Genomic DNA, 19,919 nt, shown 5'->3' with positions numbered 1-19,919 from the left:
TTCAACTTTCGCGCCATTACATCCCCATCATAACAAAGGAATCTAAATAAATAGAATTGGCAACATTTTTCATGACATCACTTCACTTATCACTTGCTTTGTTATTGTTTCATCATTCCCTGTTTTCATTATTTCTCCACCACTTTCCGTGCACATTCACCTCAGTATTATCTAAAGATAATCCAAGAGATTTAAACTAAATCTCATTAATTGCAATTAGACAACCAGAGTACTGTCTTCACTTTGTTGTGGATTCCAGCTTCTCACTTGTAAGTACAGACATCCTCGAGTTTGATAATTCTGAAAGTCTAAAATTAGTTCGCATTGTACATATTCGAACTTCCTCTCACAGTTCTTTAGTGCAGAAATCAGGATGCAATTATCTACAATCTTCAAATGTTTTAGACAGCGTTCCTAATTGCATAACTTGTTATTTCTGTAACTGCATACTTACAAGTAAAATTAACATCGGACGTCTTCCAATGTACTTAAACCTAAATCATGATTGACACTATTAGCTCCAGTTATGTAATCAGCATTTCTACTATGTAGAATTACTAATTCTGTAAAGTAATTGAGCATGTAGTTTGGCTTTGTGCGTTATCCTTGCCATTGACTAAAGAATTCAAGGCTTAGAACTTTCCATGCATGAGTTTTCGGTGATAATGCCATCAAATGATGGATTAGCTTTCTCAACTTAGAGAAGTATCATCAACTAAATTTACTGCTACTGTTTTCGTAGGTCATGACATTTCCATCAAGCTTTATTCACAAGTCTTAAATTTTCATTCAACTTTTTTTTCACTCCTGTTGAATGAAAAGTTGGATTGTGTGATACTGATACCAGAACAGAGCACAGCAATCGGATGAAAAGTTGAATGGAATCTTGAATGCAACGTCATCCTCAGTGGCGTAACGGGCGCCCCCGCAGACCCTGCTATGCAGGGAGGCCCAGGCGCCTAGGGGGCCCTCGGCCGCCGGAATTTTTTTTTTTTCTCTCTCTCTTTTTGATGCTTAGCTTTGGTTTCAAACTTTGGGCCTTTACTTACCGAGATGGGGCTTCTTCCTCTGATTTTTATTGTTAGCACGGGGTATTTTATACTTCTTTCGGACTGTTCCTAACTTTTTGTTTGCAGGAGGGCCCCTGCCTTCCAATGTCCACTCAGTGATTACTAAACATTTTTTCTTTTTTTGTCACTTTTCGTAATTCGGGCTTTGGGAGATCCAAGAACCTAAAGGGCCCCAAGGCTCTTGGGGGCCCTTTGATTCTTGGGCCTACGCCCCTCTGTAGATCCTTGGGCCTGGGCTGGGCCCCTGCCACCCTTTAGATCCTTGATCCTTTAGGGGCCCCATTTAATCGGGTAAGGGATCCGGGACGGTAAGGGGTGAGGCATTCCAAGTCCGTGATTTGAGATGTCTCGGGCAACAAAATGGGAAGGGGCGGGAGGGGGGAATAATTTTGGAATTTTATCGACATGGGGGGGGGGAGCTAGAAAAAATTTTGCGGGGGGGCCCAGCGGAAGTCCGTTACGCCACTGGTCATCCTCAACTTTTTGTTCAACATTTCAACCAATTGGTGGCAGATGCTGCCAGAGATACCCAAATTCTATGTGATGATATCACATGCCAACAGTAATTTATTTAAATTTCTTCTACCCTCAACTCTCCATTCAACTTTTCGTCTGCTTTTGTCAGATGTTTAGTCAATCCGCTTGAATTAAGCTCAGTGAACCAACAGCATACATTGCCTATTTGATTGATATAGACTGATGTAGTGATTTTTGTTCGTTATAATATTCAACGATTGATCGTTCAGTGGCCCAAACCAAAGCAAATAATATAAACATATTATGCTCGCACAACATGCCCAAGTTTTTTATTGAGATTGTGTTTTTCATCCTTCAAAAAATTATGGTGCTCTTTAATTCAATCACCTGTTCTGTTTCGTGTTTTTTTGGGGGGGTTGTTTCTATCTCAGAAATTCTAGGTGGCGGTAGCCACCCGGGCACAATCCTAAAAAACTCCCCCTAAAAGGTTGACAACGATGGGTGGCTGCTGCCTAACTACCTATATATACACGGAGAAACTCAATAATCTAGGTCTGATAATTTTTACATTGCTGTCACTTGAACCTTCACAAATGTCGTCATCTGAAGGCATTTTCCTCTCTAGTAATAAGACTTTCTTCCCAGGAGAGAAAGAAGAGACAATTTTTTCCTATAAATTCTGTCAGTAGTTTTAATAATGATGAGAAATGAATTACCTAGGTTTCAAATTAAGGAAAAATGAAGTCGATATTTTTTTTCCGAACCTTTAAGTTTTGCATGTGCTAAATATTTCTAGCCTATTGTTCATGGCTTGTTTTTTTGCAGGACTATTGAAAATATGGATTTCAATGCGATTTCTTTTGGAGCCACCATTTTACCAAACATCGGCGGTATGGCAGGTGGCTACTTTGTTCGTGAGAGTGTAAAAACATGGTATCCGGTAAGTTTGTTTGAAACAATATTGCTTTAACCTATAACAAAAAGAAACTGGTAAATTGAGAGTAAATGCTCAAATACACAGTTTTAATACCTAATTACATAATTTTGTATCACGCCACGTCCCTTGACACCATGTCAGGTAGTAGTTATTTCCTCAGTACTTGACGTTAATACAGCCCTCAAGCCTTTAATCATGTTGGTCTTAAAACCTAATTTCCTTTTTTTTCAAGAATTAAGAAACTACTCTGTTGTCTCTTGTATACTGATTTATTACATTGTAAAGATATTGTATATAATTCCTTTGGAAGTTTACAAAATAAGAATCTAAAAAAAAAAAAAAAAAAAAAAACCTAATTAGACTGAAATGCAGACATACTGACCTTACAAATCTCCTGGGATCAAGTTTTTCTCCTGGTTGGTTGAATCTGTAAAGGAACCAATTTCTCAATTTTTTTTTTTTTTAAATAGCCCTCAAAGGCGAATCCCGTCTGCTTGCAGATCAGATTGAGCCAATCCCTAGCCTACTTATTAATCTAATTTTCTATTTTTCCCTAACTATCATCTACAGGCCAGACTCCTTCCACCTGTATCATCTGGGTAGAAGTTCACCATCTCCCCAATGATCAGTTTGGAATTTATACATAGGCTAATTCACTTTTTAGATGACCCTCATCAGAGTTGAGAAACACTGAAATACTTACCGATATTCAATATATTTGATAAATTGTCAGGAAAGCTTTGTTTATATGATCCCAGTGAATCAAGAAAGAAAATGTTTTCTGCAACTCGACTTCAAGAATCCACGTGATGGCTTTTTTTTTCCTCCATGGCATTATGTCACAGTCAGTATGTTTCTAATCTACTTGATTTATAACTTGTAAGCTCCTGATAGAGGGAAAAGTTGTAAGTAAATAACCCTAAAAGTAACACTCATTTCTTTATTATTACAGACTTTGAAACTTCCATCATGGCGCCCACCAAACTACTACTTTGGCCCAGTCTGGACCACTTTGTACTCTAGTATGGGTTATGCCTCCTATATTGTCTACAGAGATGGTGGTGGCTTCAGTGGTAAGTACTCTTTTAAAAGGCGGTTCGTAAAATAAGTTATGTGGGGGGGGGGGGGGGTGAGGAAAGTGTCATGCCATTCTGTCCCTAAATGTTGAAGAATAGGAACCTACGTCAAAAAAAGTGATGTAAGTGGGGTGCGGTCGAAAAATCCATACATTTAGCACTACATATTTTTGAAAGACTTCTAGATCCCTACTGCTCAATGGGTGTGTTGCAATCTTTTGTTAATGCGAGAAGAAGAATTGTTTGTTATATTGCTCGGCAGTGCCTTTTTTGTGTGCGATTTTACCATGCGCATCTTTTTCTTGTACCAAAAACTGTGGGAATCAACTGCGCAGGCCAATTCCTTCCAAGCTTATCTGTCCCATTTGCTTCTTTTGAATAAGTTTCCGTGAAGAAAAAAAGAGAGTGTGAGTCTTATCCTTTGAAATTATTAAATTACTCTTTTTTACTTTTTATCTGTTCTCTAAAATTATTTTAGTTATTTATCATGTTGACTTATGTTTCTTTCTTCCCAGGTCCAGCCAAATTGCCCTTAGCTGTCTACGGCACCCAATTAGCATTAAACTGGGCTTGGACTCCTATCTTCTTTGGTGCCCACAATCTTAAATTGGTGAGTTCTTTGAAAAGACCGGAGTTTTATTCTCATGGTTGAAAACTCTGACATTGCCCAATTTATTAAATCTGGGTACCAACACGAAGCATATCGATATCTAAACTCTGGAACCTCTTTTCTCCTTTGACATGTTTCAGAATCCCTGTTTCCATTTTATTTTTCAGAAAAAAAATAATAGCAACCTGATCTCTTGAAATTCTTATAAGATATTCTTCAAACAGAGAGAAAAAAATAATGGATATCTCTAAGGAATAAATTGATCAGTTACTTATTCAAGAAATGAAGTAGATAATACGGGAATTGTGCAATATATCAATCAAGGTGCATGGTTCCTGAGTTCAGCCATTGACTTTCTCACTTCAGTTTTCGTTACAACTGATTTTTACTGAGCAGATAGCCTTTCAATATGCAAAATTGCAGCTGCTTTTGGGTTAATATTCGCTGCAATGTTGATGGTAGTGACCATTTGATTTGTGTGACTCTTTCTTTTATCTACAAAGTTTTTCTGCCATCCCAATTGCAACTCTCTACAATCTTTCATCGCAGAATGTGTAATAGCTTCGAAGTGAACGCTTGAGGTGATAGATGGCAGAAAAGGGTACATCGATGGTGAAGATGCAGACATGCATATCGTCAAGCATGTTTGTGGTGTTGCTGACTTCCTGTGTTACTTATTTTTTCACAAAGAAAACTTCTTTACTTCCTCTCTGGAAAATTTGAGTGATTTTCCTTCTCTACATAGAGTAATTGTGTGAAAATTTCAAGGCACAATATTTCTCTGGTTTTCTCTTAAAAAATTAAAACAGAGCGCAGATTTTGTAAACACCGTTTTGCGGTTTCACCATCGATATACTGTAGTTATTTCAATGCAGAAACCATGATATTACAGCAACCTAGATCACAAATTATGGTAAAAAAGGCAGAGTAATGTTTCAACCTTCAGCTCCTCTCTTTGATATTTTAAGCAATTTTTCTAATTTTTGGATGTTTTCTCCTAACTAAAGGTAGTTTTTTCTAGTTTTTAGGGTGGAATCTCCCATTAGAAGTTTTTTCATAAAACATAGGTGTTTCTGCTCTCAGCATTCCAAACGAGTCCTCCAAAGGAATGGATGCTAAGTGCTGTTTTCCAGATTTTCCCTAGAATTTTGCCATGTTCCGGGTTACTAACTGCCTCAGTGCGGTGTGGACCAGCTCTAGACGAAAACAAAGAGCTAAATTATATGAATAGGGGCGAAGGATCAAACACAAGTAGAAAAATTGGTAAAGAGTAATTGTTGATCAATTGTTTTAGACCTACAAACAGGAACAAGTCAGTTTGAGCAAGTAATGGACAGGTTGCAAGAAGGTGAAAGCTAAGGATGAACCCAAGGCGGATAAAGAAAGTTGGTCGCATTTCGAGTTAAGCTGCCATTTTAAAGGCTGTGATGCGCAGAGGGCACATGCTTTGCCATACAATCAGGATGCACCCAAAATGTACCCGATGCCATGTGACATCAAGAGGGTACAAAATGCGACCACCATAAATCTCCTTTAAGGAATGTCAGTAGTAAAAACATATTGTTAGTTGAAGCATAGTTAATGGTGGTCTAGAAAACATGGAAATTCAGGGAATTTACGGCAACCTGGAAAAGTCTGGAAATTCCTAGGAAGAGAATTCCTACAAATTTTGCGCATAGCAGGTCAGCTTGATTACTTCAGTAGTCAATTAAGAGAGGTCAAACAACTTCAGAGTCCTTTTTCCTTAACTTGAAACGCTCAACAATCAGTCTACTTCAGAAGCAAGAAGTTTTTCCAGCGCTTTTTCACAAGAGTCGAAACAGTCAAGTGTCCTGCTAGCAGAACTGCATTCTACCTAAATTCAGTACTGTTTCTGCCTCCATGATGCATAATGTAAAAAATACAGAAAAGAGTATTTGCTGTAGAAAATGCACACTTGTGAGCCCTGCAATGATTAAATATTTACTTCATCCGAAATAAGTAGTTGAATTTGTGCATATTTTATATTTGTTTTAATCTCGGCTCGTTTATTCAATAATTTTTTCTCAAACATTACCATGAGTAAAATGTATAACTCATATTATAAACTGAACCTCATTTTGGTGTCATTTCAGGCTTTAATTGACATCGCTGCTCTATGGATTTCTGCCGCTGCTACCTCGTATCTCTTTTCCCGAGTGAATAAAACAGCTGGTTTACTCCTGCTGCCGTATCTAGCTTGGCTTACACTAGCATCAGCCTTGACATACACAATTTATCGGGACAACAAACCAGAGATCAAAGCCGCTGATGCAAAGGCAGATTAAACTCAGGAACTTTAGAGCAAAGCCTTTTATTTCCTCACAGTATCTATTAGACAAGTATTCATGGCAGAGTGGGTAGATTTTTACCCATGCGTAATAAGCAAATTTTGGCGATTGGATGTAATTATTGGTAAGAATCGGTAATATTTGAGTTTCGTCAAAGCTGCAACAACCATTCAATGTCGAACATGAATTCATCAGGGTGTTTACTGGTCTCAAAAGTCAACTATTTTAATGATGGGTCCTAGAAGTAGCTTGAAGTCCTGAAGAAAATTCTTAAAACATTTCGCATCTCAGTGGCTCAGTAGAATAAGTTGTTCCAAGCCAATCGCAAGATAAGTGCAAGTCAACAAATGTTGTGAAATTCAATTGAAGCTGTATTGCTCTCTCTCTCCTCACAATGAAATTTCAGAAATCAAAAATCCACTTTCATATTTGTTAAATTGCCGACAAGAAAGGCCCAAAGAAGTCCAGGTCCATTGATATCGTCCCTCTATATTTGGCCAGTGTCAAACTTACTGTGAACATTTTCAATGATGGCTCCATACCAATGAATATTGCAACTAATGTAACAAAATTGGTCCAATTCACGGGAAGAAGTTAGGAGAATATCTATAATTTTTTCTTTGAAATTCTTTTGACGCCCTATTTTATCATCAAAATATGTCCTTTAGTAAGACGAGCAAATGAATGATAGGTGATTCAAGAAAGAATTCTATAATTAAAGAGGGTTCCGACTATACCTGAAAGTGAATTAACATTACTGGTTGGATCCAATTCATTTATGAATAAGCTTCATACATTTAATGATCAACATAAGGAACTTGGTCAAGAAAATTATGAAGTAGATAAGATTTTCTATGGATGTAGGAGATAATTAATGAAATTCATCTGTGCACAGAAAAAATAAATTTGCATCGGAGACACAAGACAGGTAGGTCAATTTGCGTTGCTTAAATTTTTGCATCCCGCATCTGCTGGTTCAGGGCTGAGATGCAAACCTAGGTATGTTGCTGCCCTTAACCAGTCGGTGTGAGGCGCAAAGAAGGTGAGGTAATGCCAATTTACTTACCCATCTTGCGTTTCCCACGCAAACTGTTTTTTTATGTAATGGTTGCAACAAATATCATTTTATTTGTTAAATGTTATCTAATTGCAACGACTGAGAAAATTAAAAATCATAAAATAAATGCACAAATTCTGCATCTGATCGCAAAAATTTGCTTTTTAGCCGTAACGCTTTCTCAGCTCAATATGTGTGCAATTATATTTAAATGTGTCACTGGCTCGGTGGAATAAGGTTTCACTTCTCCAGTGAAATTTTCTCAATCAAACGGCTTAAAACCAACAAGTTTAAGATCGGAGCGAAGTCATCGCTAATTGAAAGCCTTTTTTGATACTTAAATCAAGATGTACACTGATCTAGTTCCTGCCTTTCTTGATTGAGAGCTTATGATTCCTTTTTTCTGCAGCCTTTAGCATCACAGGCCTCAAAAAGTAAGTCCCCAATTTTTGGACATCCCATTTCATAGACCCAGCCGTATTCGTGTCAGTTTTTTTAGCGACAGTTATTCAGTTCTGTCTCTCATGTTCCGTTATGGTTCTCTTCAATGTTTCATCCTTTATGCTTGTAATATTTCTTTTAAGGATTGGATATCATCAAAAAACAGCGCATAAAGACCTTTTTTTTTTAATTTTTTATTTACAAGTTAAAAGTATCCCTTGATTTATCGTAGTTTTTTATCATCTTTCTCACTTAAGTACACAATGTTTTAGATCCGTAAATAACAAATTTAGCTTTAGTTTTGTCAAAGAGGCTTATGAAACAACTGAACAATATCCTCAGATGTCATTGACTTGACCATGAGTCGCTACCTCTTGTATGATCAGGAAACATCTTAAAGTTGAATATGTACCTTTCTTGCTTTTTAAGATATAGTATGTAAGATGTTTGGCTTAATCATTTTTATAAATGAGCAATTTCTCATCTGTTTTAATTGTCATTCAGTCAAATAAAGTGTAAATTTCACCATCAGTATTCCTAATTTTTTTAGTACATTTACTTGCAACAGAAACCATGTGCATAAACACATTTAGGTGAGCACCTTTCTGTGTAAGAAGACCAGTAATTGATAAGTCATTTTTGGAGTAGGTACACAAACAAGTTTGTTCCTTTTGATGATTAAATCCAACAATGGTTTGCAAGAGCAAACATGTGCTGATTGACAGAGGTGATGAAAACTTTGATTCCCTACCAAGCACAAGAATTGTCCAAACGAGTTTGGTGAGAGTTACTTCTTGTTTTTACCAAATTAAAGCTATGAAAAATTCTTATACCGAAAGGATTTTGAGTTGGAACAGTTGAACTTTTGCCAAAGCACTATCCAATTTCAGACATCAAATTAGTTGCAAAACTCAATACAAACACAGTGAGCTCTTTTCGCTCTTAAAAAGTATATGAATTGAGGCACTGGATGCTAAAAAGGCACTACTCGATTGCAGTCCTTTAGAATTTTTGTCGCCAATTAATCCCTTAAAGAAGAATTTAATGTGTGATTTTTCCAGAATCCTTTCCTTAGAAAATTGTAGAATCATAAGGAATATTCAGAGGTATTTTTGGTGAAATGGATGCATCCTGTTTCCTTACAATGAATGAAATATTAGAAAAGACTGATACACTGGAAGCGAGAAGTGCCCTTTTCCCATTCAGTGCCTCAATTGCATCCACTTTATTCTGAAATTTAAACATCTTTTAAAAGTAAGTCGATTTGCTCCTCTAACAGCGAGACCCTTTGAAGTTGAGGAGTAGAGTTCGTGCCCCCCAATACCCTATTTGCTTCATTTATACGCTGTTTTGATTTTTATAGTTTACTGAACATTTGAATAGACTGCTAGATTAAGTGAATGTTACTGAGTTTTATGTTGCCACAAGAAAATTTATATTTTTTTATTTTTTCCATTTCTTTGTTTTGTCAAGAGTAAACAAATTGTGGAGCCTTGTTTAATTAAGCTTTCTTTGATTTTTAGTTAGTGACGGTGAAGTACGGTTCCTGAAGCAAGTAATAATAATAAGCCTTTCTTTTAATTTATCTTTTGTATACCTGAGGGTATTTTGTTTGAATGTAATTGTGCATTAAATATTTTATGATCAACCTATTGTTTTTACTTGAAACAAGTTATCAGCTTTTCTCCCGATCATTGGCACTAGATTAATAATCAGTTTCATTCCAAAGAACTCATTTCAAAATATTTTAAGATGGTTTCTTTTGTCGTTTTCCCCAGCACTTGTTTAATTGCTGCGCATGGCTTTAGTCAATTTTTGGAGCCTAAAGTATGAAGTGAGCAATTCATAGGCTGGGCCCTGGGAGAACACTTAAAGACTTGATTTAGTGGTCTGATGACTTCAGATCAAAATTAAAATGTATCCACTGATAAATCGGACATTTTTTACATGGTTTACATGCCAATATGAAAATTAAATTGATAGTCTAATCACCAAATCACGCACCTCTATTGATGCATCTCAAAAGTGCCTTATTTCGTTAGTTTTTTCAAAGCTCCTTTCTTTTTATTATTCATTCTAAAAGAAATAAAGTAGCCTCATAGCTTGCCAATGTTGCAGGATATTATGCTAATAGAGAAAAACACTCAAGGAAGTTTTTAAGATATTACATTCGCTAGTTTTCCAAAGAGAAAATAAAGTAAGTATGATAGGAAGTCTGCAACCTTACAAACGGGGATACATGGTTCCACTCTACGGCCATCGAAACGTTTTAGCTGCGCCATAGCCAGAGGGAATTACATTTTGTTGTAATGATGTTTGGCTTAAATCCAAAACTGAACCTCTTCTTTTCAAGAGAATTTAATTATAATGCATCTTAGACCAGGTGGACAGTTGTAGAGTGTATACCAACTTCGGTGGTTTTTAAACATAGGTTTAGACTGACCAAGGGAGGCTCAGAGGTGGCTGCCTGTGATGTTGATGCCGTTTGGAGTGAAAAATAGTTCAAGTGCAGTTATTGATGGGTGATTTTCAGTTTTCGGAAATGTGCCTCAAAACCCCTCAAAAAATTGTCCGTTATTAGCCCCCAAACGTCATCATCTGAGGTATGAGGATCTGCTGAGTCTGAAGCAGAAGCATAACAGTACAGCCCTTGCCTTGCAAATGCGAGGTAAGGAGTTTGACTCCCAACCATTCCAATTTTATTTTTTCTGTTCAATTTGAGTTATATTTTTTCTTTTATGATTCAAATAAAATAATGAAAGGTATAAATGAACGCCGACACAATAAGAAAGTCATCATGGAAGGGAATGTTCCGGTGAGAGTTTCCGTATTGTTCGTTCATTTAAAAATTTTGTTGTTTTAATTTAATTGTGATAAAAATGATAACTCGAATGAAACGGGGAAAATATAATACGAAATTAAACTAACAACCTAAGTGCGACAAGGCAATAGCCACCAAGGCAAGGCATTGCGCCACCTTTTATGATATGGTAGGGTGCAAAAATTAGAGTTGCAAATGATTATCAGTAGTTATTATCAGTCAGTTTTTTTAGGAGAAAAGGGGGTGGTTGGAGGCCCATTTGCAAAAACTTAAAATACCTATCAATCAACGACCATGGATCTACTTTTCGCTGAAAACTGCATTAAAATCAAATGTGGTTACTACTGAGTCTCCCCTTGTGAGTTTTATACTTGGGCACAAGGCAAACTCCGAGTTGTACAGTTTAATGCAAGCGACTATTCCTTAAAGGAAAGATAAACCAAAATAACTGGTTTCAACCATATATTTCTACAAAGGATTAGAAAAAGTTAAGATGAAACAGTGTCCGTCAAGTTTTCTTTAATAACATAAAATAAAAAACAATTAATTTGCATTTTCAGAGATAATTTCTATGTATAAAAAGGTAGAAGTTACTTTAATTTTTCTGAAAATTTAATCTTGTATGCAGCTCACTGAGTTAAGCAACTTTCATGAGGTGGATAACAAGCGTTGAGTACTTGAAGCAATTCCTCTGAGAAAGTTATGCTTTAATATAGTTTGCTTACTTAATGAAGAAACAGACAATTCTTTTTCGGGTTTTAGAGATTTCTTTCCCTTTTTAAAACGTAACCTGACCAATGATGTGATTCAGAGAAATCTATTTCAGCACTTTTCATCATCAATTTCTATGTCAAAGGTTAAAGATGCCAGAAAAACTTAACAAAAAGCTGAAAGAAATGCTTAGTTGTCACATCATCGGTCAGATTCAATTAGAGGCAAATAACTTTTGAAACATAACTTGGGAAAATGGTAAATTTTACTACACTGGAAAGAGTGTAGAGAAAGTAAAAACTCCTTGCCTGTTATAATACTGAATTATCGGCATACTACAAGCAAAGTAACATCAACTGCAGCTTGTGGAGTTGTCCGATTCATTCTTGATCATTTCATTTGCCTGACATTTTTATGATGAGCTTTGAATAGCCTGTCTTCAGACTCTTATATACTCAGGCAACGAGAGGCCTGCGGATAGCCCCAACCTGAGATAAACCATTTACAGCACTAAGTACAAAAAATACAGATGGCAACATTACTTTTTCTCAGAATCGGAGTCTGAATCAGAATCACTACTGCTTGAGGAGCTGTCTTCCGACTTTTCACTCTCTCCTTCTGAGGATTTCTCAGTACTATCTGATGCTTGAACGGAGGCCTCTGATGGTTTGGAATCAGTACTATCTGATGCTTGAACAGAGGCCTCTGATGGTTTGGAATCGCTATGATCCTGCACTGCTCCAGCAATTGCACCGTCAATCAGGTTAGATGATTCTGGAGGACTCGGGGGACAGGGACTGGAGTCACTTAGCTGCTTGGCATGAAGATCTAAGAGTGAGACTAAGTTTTGTTGAAGGCTTGAAGTGTTAGTCACCAGACTTTGACCTGCCGAGTTCAGGGTCGAAACAAATTGCGACCTGGCATTGGTTATGTTGCCGATGGAGGCATACCTCTCAATTTCAGCCCTGCTCAGCATCCTATTGTCGATTATTGCAGCTGAAAACAGAGGTCACTTGGTAAAGAAATGAAACATTTAGAAATACAATATTAAAATTGAAGCAAAATATTTATGAAGCCGCTGAAATATTTTCCTTTATACTTGACTATAAGCTAAAGTAACCCAGAAACAAGTTTAAATCTTTGCGCGGCTGGGCCTCCTGTCCTCCTCTCTTTGGCATCATGCTACCTTGATTCGACTGACAGGTAGAGGCTCTTTAACATCTCTGAGCCCCAAGGAACAGGTGGTCACGGAGGCCTGTTGCTTTCAGAGTATTCCGATGGAGGTTCCAATTATGTAAGACCATTGCCTTTGAGAATGGAAGAGGCTGGAACTAGTCAGTTTTGTGATGTCAAACTAGTACATATTTACTAAAAACAACAATCATTTCCAGGCCATTGGAGCATTGATGGGTGAGGTAGTTGCCACATGGACCGATCAGAGTGGCCCTTGATCGGCCGGAGTTGCAAGAGCGGCACATTTGAATCTGAGTGGAGTAACGATTATTGGTATTTAGCATACATTTTCTCAGTTATCAGACAATGTCATTTATGGACTAGTCAGATTTCTGAACTGAAATTTCATCCTCTTTAGAGAAGGTGCTTGTGAATTTTTCCATTAGATCGATCCCTGAGAGGATATCGGCACAAAAGGAACACCTGTCATGCGTTCTCCCATAGGAACATTTGTTAAACCACGACCAAGTTTCATCTACTAGGGTGACGTCACAGTAAGGGAGTTACAGCCTCTCCATTCTTGTAGACAACGGTAAGACCTGTTCGAAAGGATTGGGCTCAGGGCCTACCAAAGCAATTGCTTTGGTAAAATGATTGAAAAAATAATCGAGCTACGAGCCAAAAATAAATTAAACAAATAATATTTCAAACTACATAGAGATGAGAAATAAAAAACTTACAGAAAACAAAATAAAACAAAAGTTTCGACCGCCAACAACTGTGGTCTTCTTCAGTGCAACAAGTGGAAACATTTTGAAATATTATTTGTTTAATTTATTTTGGGCTTGTAGCTCAATTATTTTTTCAAAAATTATTTGTTTAATTTATTTTTGGCTTGTAGCTTGATTATTTTTTCAATCATTTTACCATGTTCTATGAAAGCCAGCCAAATTGGCATTAAAATGTAATTGTTCTCTTGTTGTACATCGTAGTTTCCCTGACAATACACACTCTCTTACCACTTCTCAAGTCTCAGACTCATTATTTCCTAATTTTCTTCTGAAACAGTCAAAGCCTAGAGCTAGTTGGCCCCAGTACACTCAAGCTTAACTTTACAGTGGGGATGATTCATTTAAACAAAAATTGTCGACGTGGTTTGGAAATGTTCTGCTCGATAGCTATCTTGCAGCCAAATATACTTGTTTTGTTAGTTGAGCAAAATCAGCTTTTCTGATGAGAATGCTGTAAAAGCGGCCTTTGTGTTAGTGTGTAGTTTCATGTGAGGGTTTGTAAGAGGTTTTGCTATCAATGGCACACCTTTCTAAAACTCTACCTGCAAAAGCCAGTGGTAAAGGCCAACACTAGAAAGAGGTCATATGTAGTCCTCTCAAAATATTACGCAGAAAAAGATTCTTAGGTATAACTGCAAATTCAGAAATCACAGAACAAATGAAAGATAGATTTCACAAATGATGTCATTCGCATTTTTGAGGTTTAAGCAATGTTAATTGTAAACATTTGTATTTTATTTAGGAATTGGTTTCTAGATGCTTCTTTGCGTAATTCCTTTTCTTCATGAAATCAGGAGAAAACATTTTGCTAAGTGCTTTAATTCATACCTTTTCTAATGGTCCACAACTTCTACAGATAATGTTTTTCCATTAAATTTATTCCTAAATATTAATTTTCATAGGTCCATTAGAAATTATTATTGTAGGCATCCTCCCATATCCATTCTTCCCTTTGTCCGCTCCCTGGAGTAAATTAAATTACCTGGATCCATATTTTTCTGAACTCCTAGTTGCCACTCACAATGAATTGCTTAAGCCCTGAGAATTAGAGGTAAGTACTCACTCAATAGAACTAGACCAGGCATCTTAGTAAGTAGCTTGAGAGATTCTGCCAGCTTAACTTCTGGACTGCACACAAAGCTTGAGTTATAGCCGTAGATTGGAAGAACATTTTCAAATCTGCTATCTTTCAATGCATGCCTCACCATGCTTAACCAATATTTCCTGTATTCCATTTGCTGTCTATGGAATTGAACCCTATACTGGATACAAAAGAAAATTATGTGTTAGAGGGACTGGCTACAGTGGGAAGGTTGTACTAAATTTCATGCCAAATAAATAAGCCATTTTAAGTACAACACATGAAGCTTTGCCAGTAAAATTAACAGAAGTCGAGTTTTTACACTACAAGAAAAATATATCTGTTTTCGAAATTTTGCACTTGAACGTATATATTTGAAATTATCAAGTATTACGTTTTAAAAATTGATAAGAAAATGTTAAAACAATAGAATATTATTCTATTGAAAGTTGACAGGATTAAACCTCTGAGAGACTTGCATAGAAAGTTTTAAGAAGGAGTTAATGAAAATGAATTCGAAATTATCTGTAGTGGCAGGATTTATGCATGATCAATTGGATTGCATTTTGCAAAAAGGAACCACTAGCATTGCAATGTTGCTAAGATTGTGCAACTTCTTTTGTCTTGGAGGAAAAACCCGATTATCCCTTAATAGCTTCTATTTTACTCGCTAAAAACTGTAAATTTAAGACAAAAATTACCATCTAAATTTCATAGTTTTTCACAATTTCCGCAATTTTATTGCAAAGGATGAAGTTGCACAATCTTAGCATCATTGCAATGCTAGTGGTTCCTTTTTGCAAAATGCAATCCAATTCTGAAACAAATCCTGTGCCCAAATCTTTAGAAAAATAGCTGGAAAATATAAATACAGCTTAAGCTATAAAATGAACTTACGAAGGAACTTGACATCTGACAAAACAGTAAAATAAATTTAAAATAGGTTAAAGGACTTATTCTGCAAATTCTGACTAACTCTCTCGCAATCTGAAAGAGTAACTGCAAACCTCCACTGATTGCCAGTTTAACAACTCGTTGTAAAATACAAAGAAAATTTTCTAGTAAATACAATTTTTTTTAGTTCTATGACATTGCCCGGTATGTAGACCTTAGTTGAAAAAATAGACATCAGCAGTTTTCGCATAATCTCTCAGCTACTTTCACTTGACCATTTGTTTAGCTCGGGACTTCTGTTGCTTCTGTACACCTATCAAAATTTTATGAGCACGATCCAAAATCTTTGTGGTTCCTGCAGAGTTATTGTCGATGGCATGGTTCCTATAACCAAGCTTGCTGATCAATAGTATACATATAGTTTGGGAAAAGGATGAAAATAGTAACCAATTCACTGCGCTTGTTTTATGAAATAACTTTACAAAAACCCGAGGCTTCCCGGTCACACTGGACCATCTTCAGGGGAGATTAGGTACAGGTACCATGGTGCTACCATGGTACCATTAACCATGGTACTAAAAAGCAGAGAAAAGTGGAGATTACATAGCAGGCAACACTCATACTTTTTGTTTATGATGCTCTGCTCTTTAACACTAAGATTTTATACTTAATCTACCCTGGAGACAATCCAATGTGACTGAAAAGCTTTGGAATGCTGTAAAGTTTCTTTAAAAAAATAATAAATATGTGCAGCATATTGACGATTTTTTTCATAATTTTCTTAAACTTATATCTTTAGTACTGAGCTAATTGCGTACAGAGAAAAAATAGGAATGGGTGGCCATTTAAATTTACAAAACATTAACAATAGACAATCAGTATCCACAGTATGTGCCAATAGAATATTTAATTATTTTGTCTCCTATACATTTTTCAGTCTATGACAACATGTTGTGTCGTTATTCCCTTTAATTTACCGCTGATATTAATAATAAAATTGTCCAGGTCATTTTTTTACTTTATTCTAGGCACTTAGCTTCAAGTTTTTTTGGCATTCTCATGAATTAAGAGGGTGTTTTGATGCAAAGTAATTTAGGTTTTCTTCTTGAGAGGCAAAGCACAATTGAAAAACTGTTACTTAATAGACAGTCACTAGTAGTTTTAGTATTCCAATAGTACTCACATTATAATGCTCATCTCCTTTGATGGAATTGTGATGAAAAACTAGGATCATTTTTGCCTCATCCCACATTTTGAAAATTTTTCGGCCAATTAACACTGCAAACGGCTTATCCTGAAATAAAGCAAAAAAAAATAAGAGGAAGAATAAAAGATAAAAATAAATGGTAGAGAGCGACAGTGAAAAAAAGGAGAGAATGAAAAAGAAAATAATCATTCGGCAAAGGTTTAGTAATTCTCTGCACTGGACTGAACATATTGGTTGAACTGTTCCAGCAAAATACTTACATCATAAATAATTGAATACTGAGAATTTATTGTAAACCATCTGCGATTTGGATCTTCATACCCCAAACTTTGTTTCTTTTTTTATTCATTTTCTTTAAACAAAAATCTGTCCCCTCTTACTTTCATCAAAACAATCTGAAAATTAATGATAGGGATTTCCTTAAATCTTATGGATACCTGACATAATCTGATAGTGATTGGTACGTGAGTCTAAATATTATCCTTGATGAATATTTGAGAAAGAATCTTTGAAAACTGCTCACATTGCAGATCTGTTAAACTTGCACCACAAATACAAGTGAGTAAAATTTGGTAAACATGCAATAATACTATTTTGAGATCGACCATTCTTAAAAAGATAAATTATTCAACAATGTTACCCACTACTTAAATTGATGGTCTCTATGAGAATAATGCATGTGTTCAGAAGTCATTTCAATAATTGCAAACAAACATTGCAAAACAACATTGCAGGTGACAAAGCTAAAACACGATCAAAAGTTATAAAAAAATAAAATTTAGAATCTCTTCTAAAAAACTAAAATGGACCTGGTAGCACCTTCCAAATAAGAGAAGAAAATTATTTATTAAGAAGAAAATCTAGATACTCATGCAAAAGAAGAAACGCCAGAACTGAACCGCTTATTTTTCAAATGATAAATGTGAAAGACAAATGATGGGGGTCAATATTGCAAATTTTCTTTGACGACAAGAATTTCTGAATTTGAAATTGCTGCCTCAGGAAGTACACATTTTTTTGTAAAGACAAGATTTGCAGCTGATTGGTTAATACAGGATTTTTTGTTTTTCTCAAAATCGTATGTGTGGCATTTACATCAATTAGAAAATGATCGGTTCATTTAAGAATAAAATGCTGAAAGCCTTAGGATATTACTTCTTTGACTTTTGGCGCCTTCTCTAGCTTAAGCCGGCATTTCATTGACTGCGGTAAAAACTCCTCTGGATTTGGAGGAAGGAGCACCCTCGATAGAATAAGATACTTCTGCCTTTCAAAGTGTGGAGTCTTAGGTTTCACAGTATTGGGCCTTCTGGATCCATGACGTTTGAGAATGTTGTTCAGTAAGTTTAAGCCAGGACTGACTACAACTGGGAAAAAATTGAAAGAGAAAGTTATTAGCGTCAATTCTCATTTATACACAGGATCAGATAAGTAATTTGTTATTCTATTATTGGAAAACCAAGGTGACAAGGATCTCCTTAGTTTTTCTTCAATTTTAGAGCATGCCCCCATGATGAGTGTGCCAGTTTAGAATGCATTTCCATAATAAAGAGCAGCATCAGTATTGATACTAAGAAACCTGTGATTCTTTTTTAAAGGATTTCTTCCTCGGAACTTTAGGGTGGCTGATAGAGTTTGGGGAAAATTTGTATAGTACAACAAATAAAAATTCAAAATTTGAGATGTTCTGATGTGATGCTCTATAAGATCTTCTGAGCAAGATGAGCTTATACCTAAAATGGTGCTTCCTGAATGCCAATCTTGGAAAATCTGGTCTGGAAAGTGCATTTTATAGCAATTAGCATGTGTCATGAGGAGAAAAGTGCATGTTGCTAAGTTGAAGATGCGGAGCCTTTCGTTTGGAACCGAGCCCACCACCGTGTCATCTCTCCAGCTCGGCGAGACAAAGAAAAAGGAGCTCGCTCTTCAATCACCTACAGTTTTCAACTTGATAGAGCATGAAAAGCTGCTAATAAATACACTTATCAGACCCAACTTTCTCGAGATTGGAACATAGTCGTTCCATTTTAAAATTTCATCTGAGTCAAGAGATCGTAAGAAACATAATAAAATAAATGCTAAATTTAGCCGGCACTAACTTCATTAGTATTCTGTGCATACTTAGTCAATCACCAACTATATTCAGATATAAAAGAATGTATTGTGACATTATTCCATTAGTCATTCGGACCATTTCATATCTACTGAAAAGGCATTTCGATGGTAACACTGCAGAAACGCGTATCTCGGTTTGGAACATTGCAGCATTCCTGTCATACTGTATTTTCTACATGGAAAACCACTGAATGTCATTTATTGAAAATTTCAGTGATTTTTCTTCTCTTCATGAAGAATATTGTGTGAAAACTTCCAGCCATGATGTTGGTTCCGTCTCCTTTTAAAAAATAAAATGGTAGGAGAGATTTTGAACCACAGCAACCGAAATACGCATTTATGCAGTTTCACCGTCCATTTGTGTCATCCACGACAAATGGCCCTTGTTATAGTAGTACTAGGGTGAAAGTTTCGCCCAGAAGGTTCACTCACAGCACTTCTCTGCCAAAGAAGAATAACAGTACTTGAGAGCATTGTTCACATTTTGTCTACCGACTGGAGTCCATGGCCGTCCTCAATGATGTCAGTCCATTCTCCAACGCCTTCCTCTAACTACTCTCTCACATAGATGAATGCATTCATTAAGCAACGACGCAGAGACGCCGTAAAGTACAAAACGCTATACATTGAAGTAAATGGGAGTGAACCCTCTGTTGGCATAGCATACAATTTCTGTGCTTCGGCAGCTCTTTAAAAATCAGCATTGCAGGTAGACCGCAAGAGCCACTTGGGGTTCGTCATCAAGAACTCAACATGATTAGAGAATTTTTCTCATCAAGTTATCTTCGATTGAAAAATTACTAGAAAAGCGAAATTAGCAGGTGCAATTTCCGTGTGCACAGAGTAATTTTTTTTAAATAATTTGATCTTATAGATGAGCACCAGTTATAGGTTAGGCACATCTGAGACTACTGAGAAGAGTTAAACAACTTGGAGACTGACCTTTTCTTGAGATGAAAACCATTCTCGAAGTTGGAGGTAATGCTGCAATAGACCCAAATAACTTCTTAAGAAAAATGAACTTCTAATAATTAGAGTAGCTCACGTTTACGCTCCGCAACGTGATAAGGGATGATAAAGGAGGAGTAAAAACAACACAACACCGGTGCCCGGGGGGGGGGGGGGGGGGGGGTGCGGTGGATTCTAATA

General features: G+C 36.4%; 3 protein-coding genes across 3 annotated transcripts in view; 1 reads left to right on the top strand and 2 right to left on the bottom strand.

Moving 5' to 3' along the window:
* HemK2 (HemK methyltransferase 2) overlaps positions 1–19,919 on the bottom strand; it is a gene marked incomplete in the record, with an annotated part of 278,137 nt that overhangs the window by 126,603 nt on the left and 131,615 nt on the right.
* Positions 121–9,625, top strand: Tspo (Translocator protein). Its single transcript, XM_019042582.2, has 5 exons — positions 121–269; positions 2,373–2,487; positions 3,437–3,557; positions 4,076–4,170; positions 6,285–9,625. Exons 2-5 carry the CDS (start codon positions 2,386–2,388, stop codon positions 6,474–6,476), a joined length of 510 nt encoding a protein of 169 aa, XP_018898127.1. The 5' UTR covers positions 121–269; positions 2,373–2,385; the 3' UTR covers positions 6,477–9,625.
* LOC109031203 (large ribosomal subunit protein uL10m) lies at positions 11,303–19,874 on the bottom strand. Its single transcript, XM_019042579.2, has 5 exons — positions 19,713–19,874; positions 17,811–18,022; positions 16,632–16,742; positions 14,537–14,735; positions 11,303–12,505 (listed from the first exon to the last, which is right to left on the bottom strand). The coding sequence occupies exons 1-5, from the start codon at positions 19,732–19,734 to the stop codon at positions 12,048–12,050; spliced, it is 1,002 nt and encodes a 333-aa protein (XP_018898124.2). The 5' UTR covers positions 19,735–19,874; the 3' UTR covers positions 11,303–12,047.

This window comes from Bemisia tabaci, chromosome 4 (assembly GCF_918797505.1).
Source record: "Bemisia tabaci chromosome 4, PGI_BMITA_v3".
Lineage (NCBI taxonomy): Eukaryota > Metazoa > Arthropoda > Insecta > Hemiptera > Aleyrodidae > Bemisia > Bemisia tabaci.
This window is presented reverse-complemented; position numbering and strand designations above follow the sequence as displayed.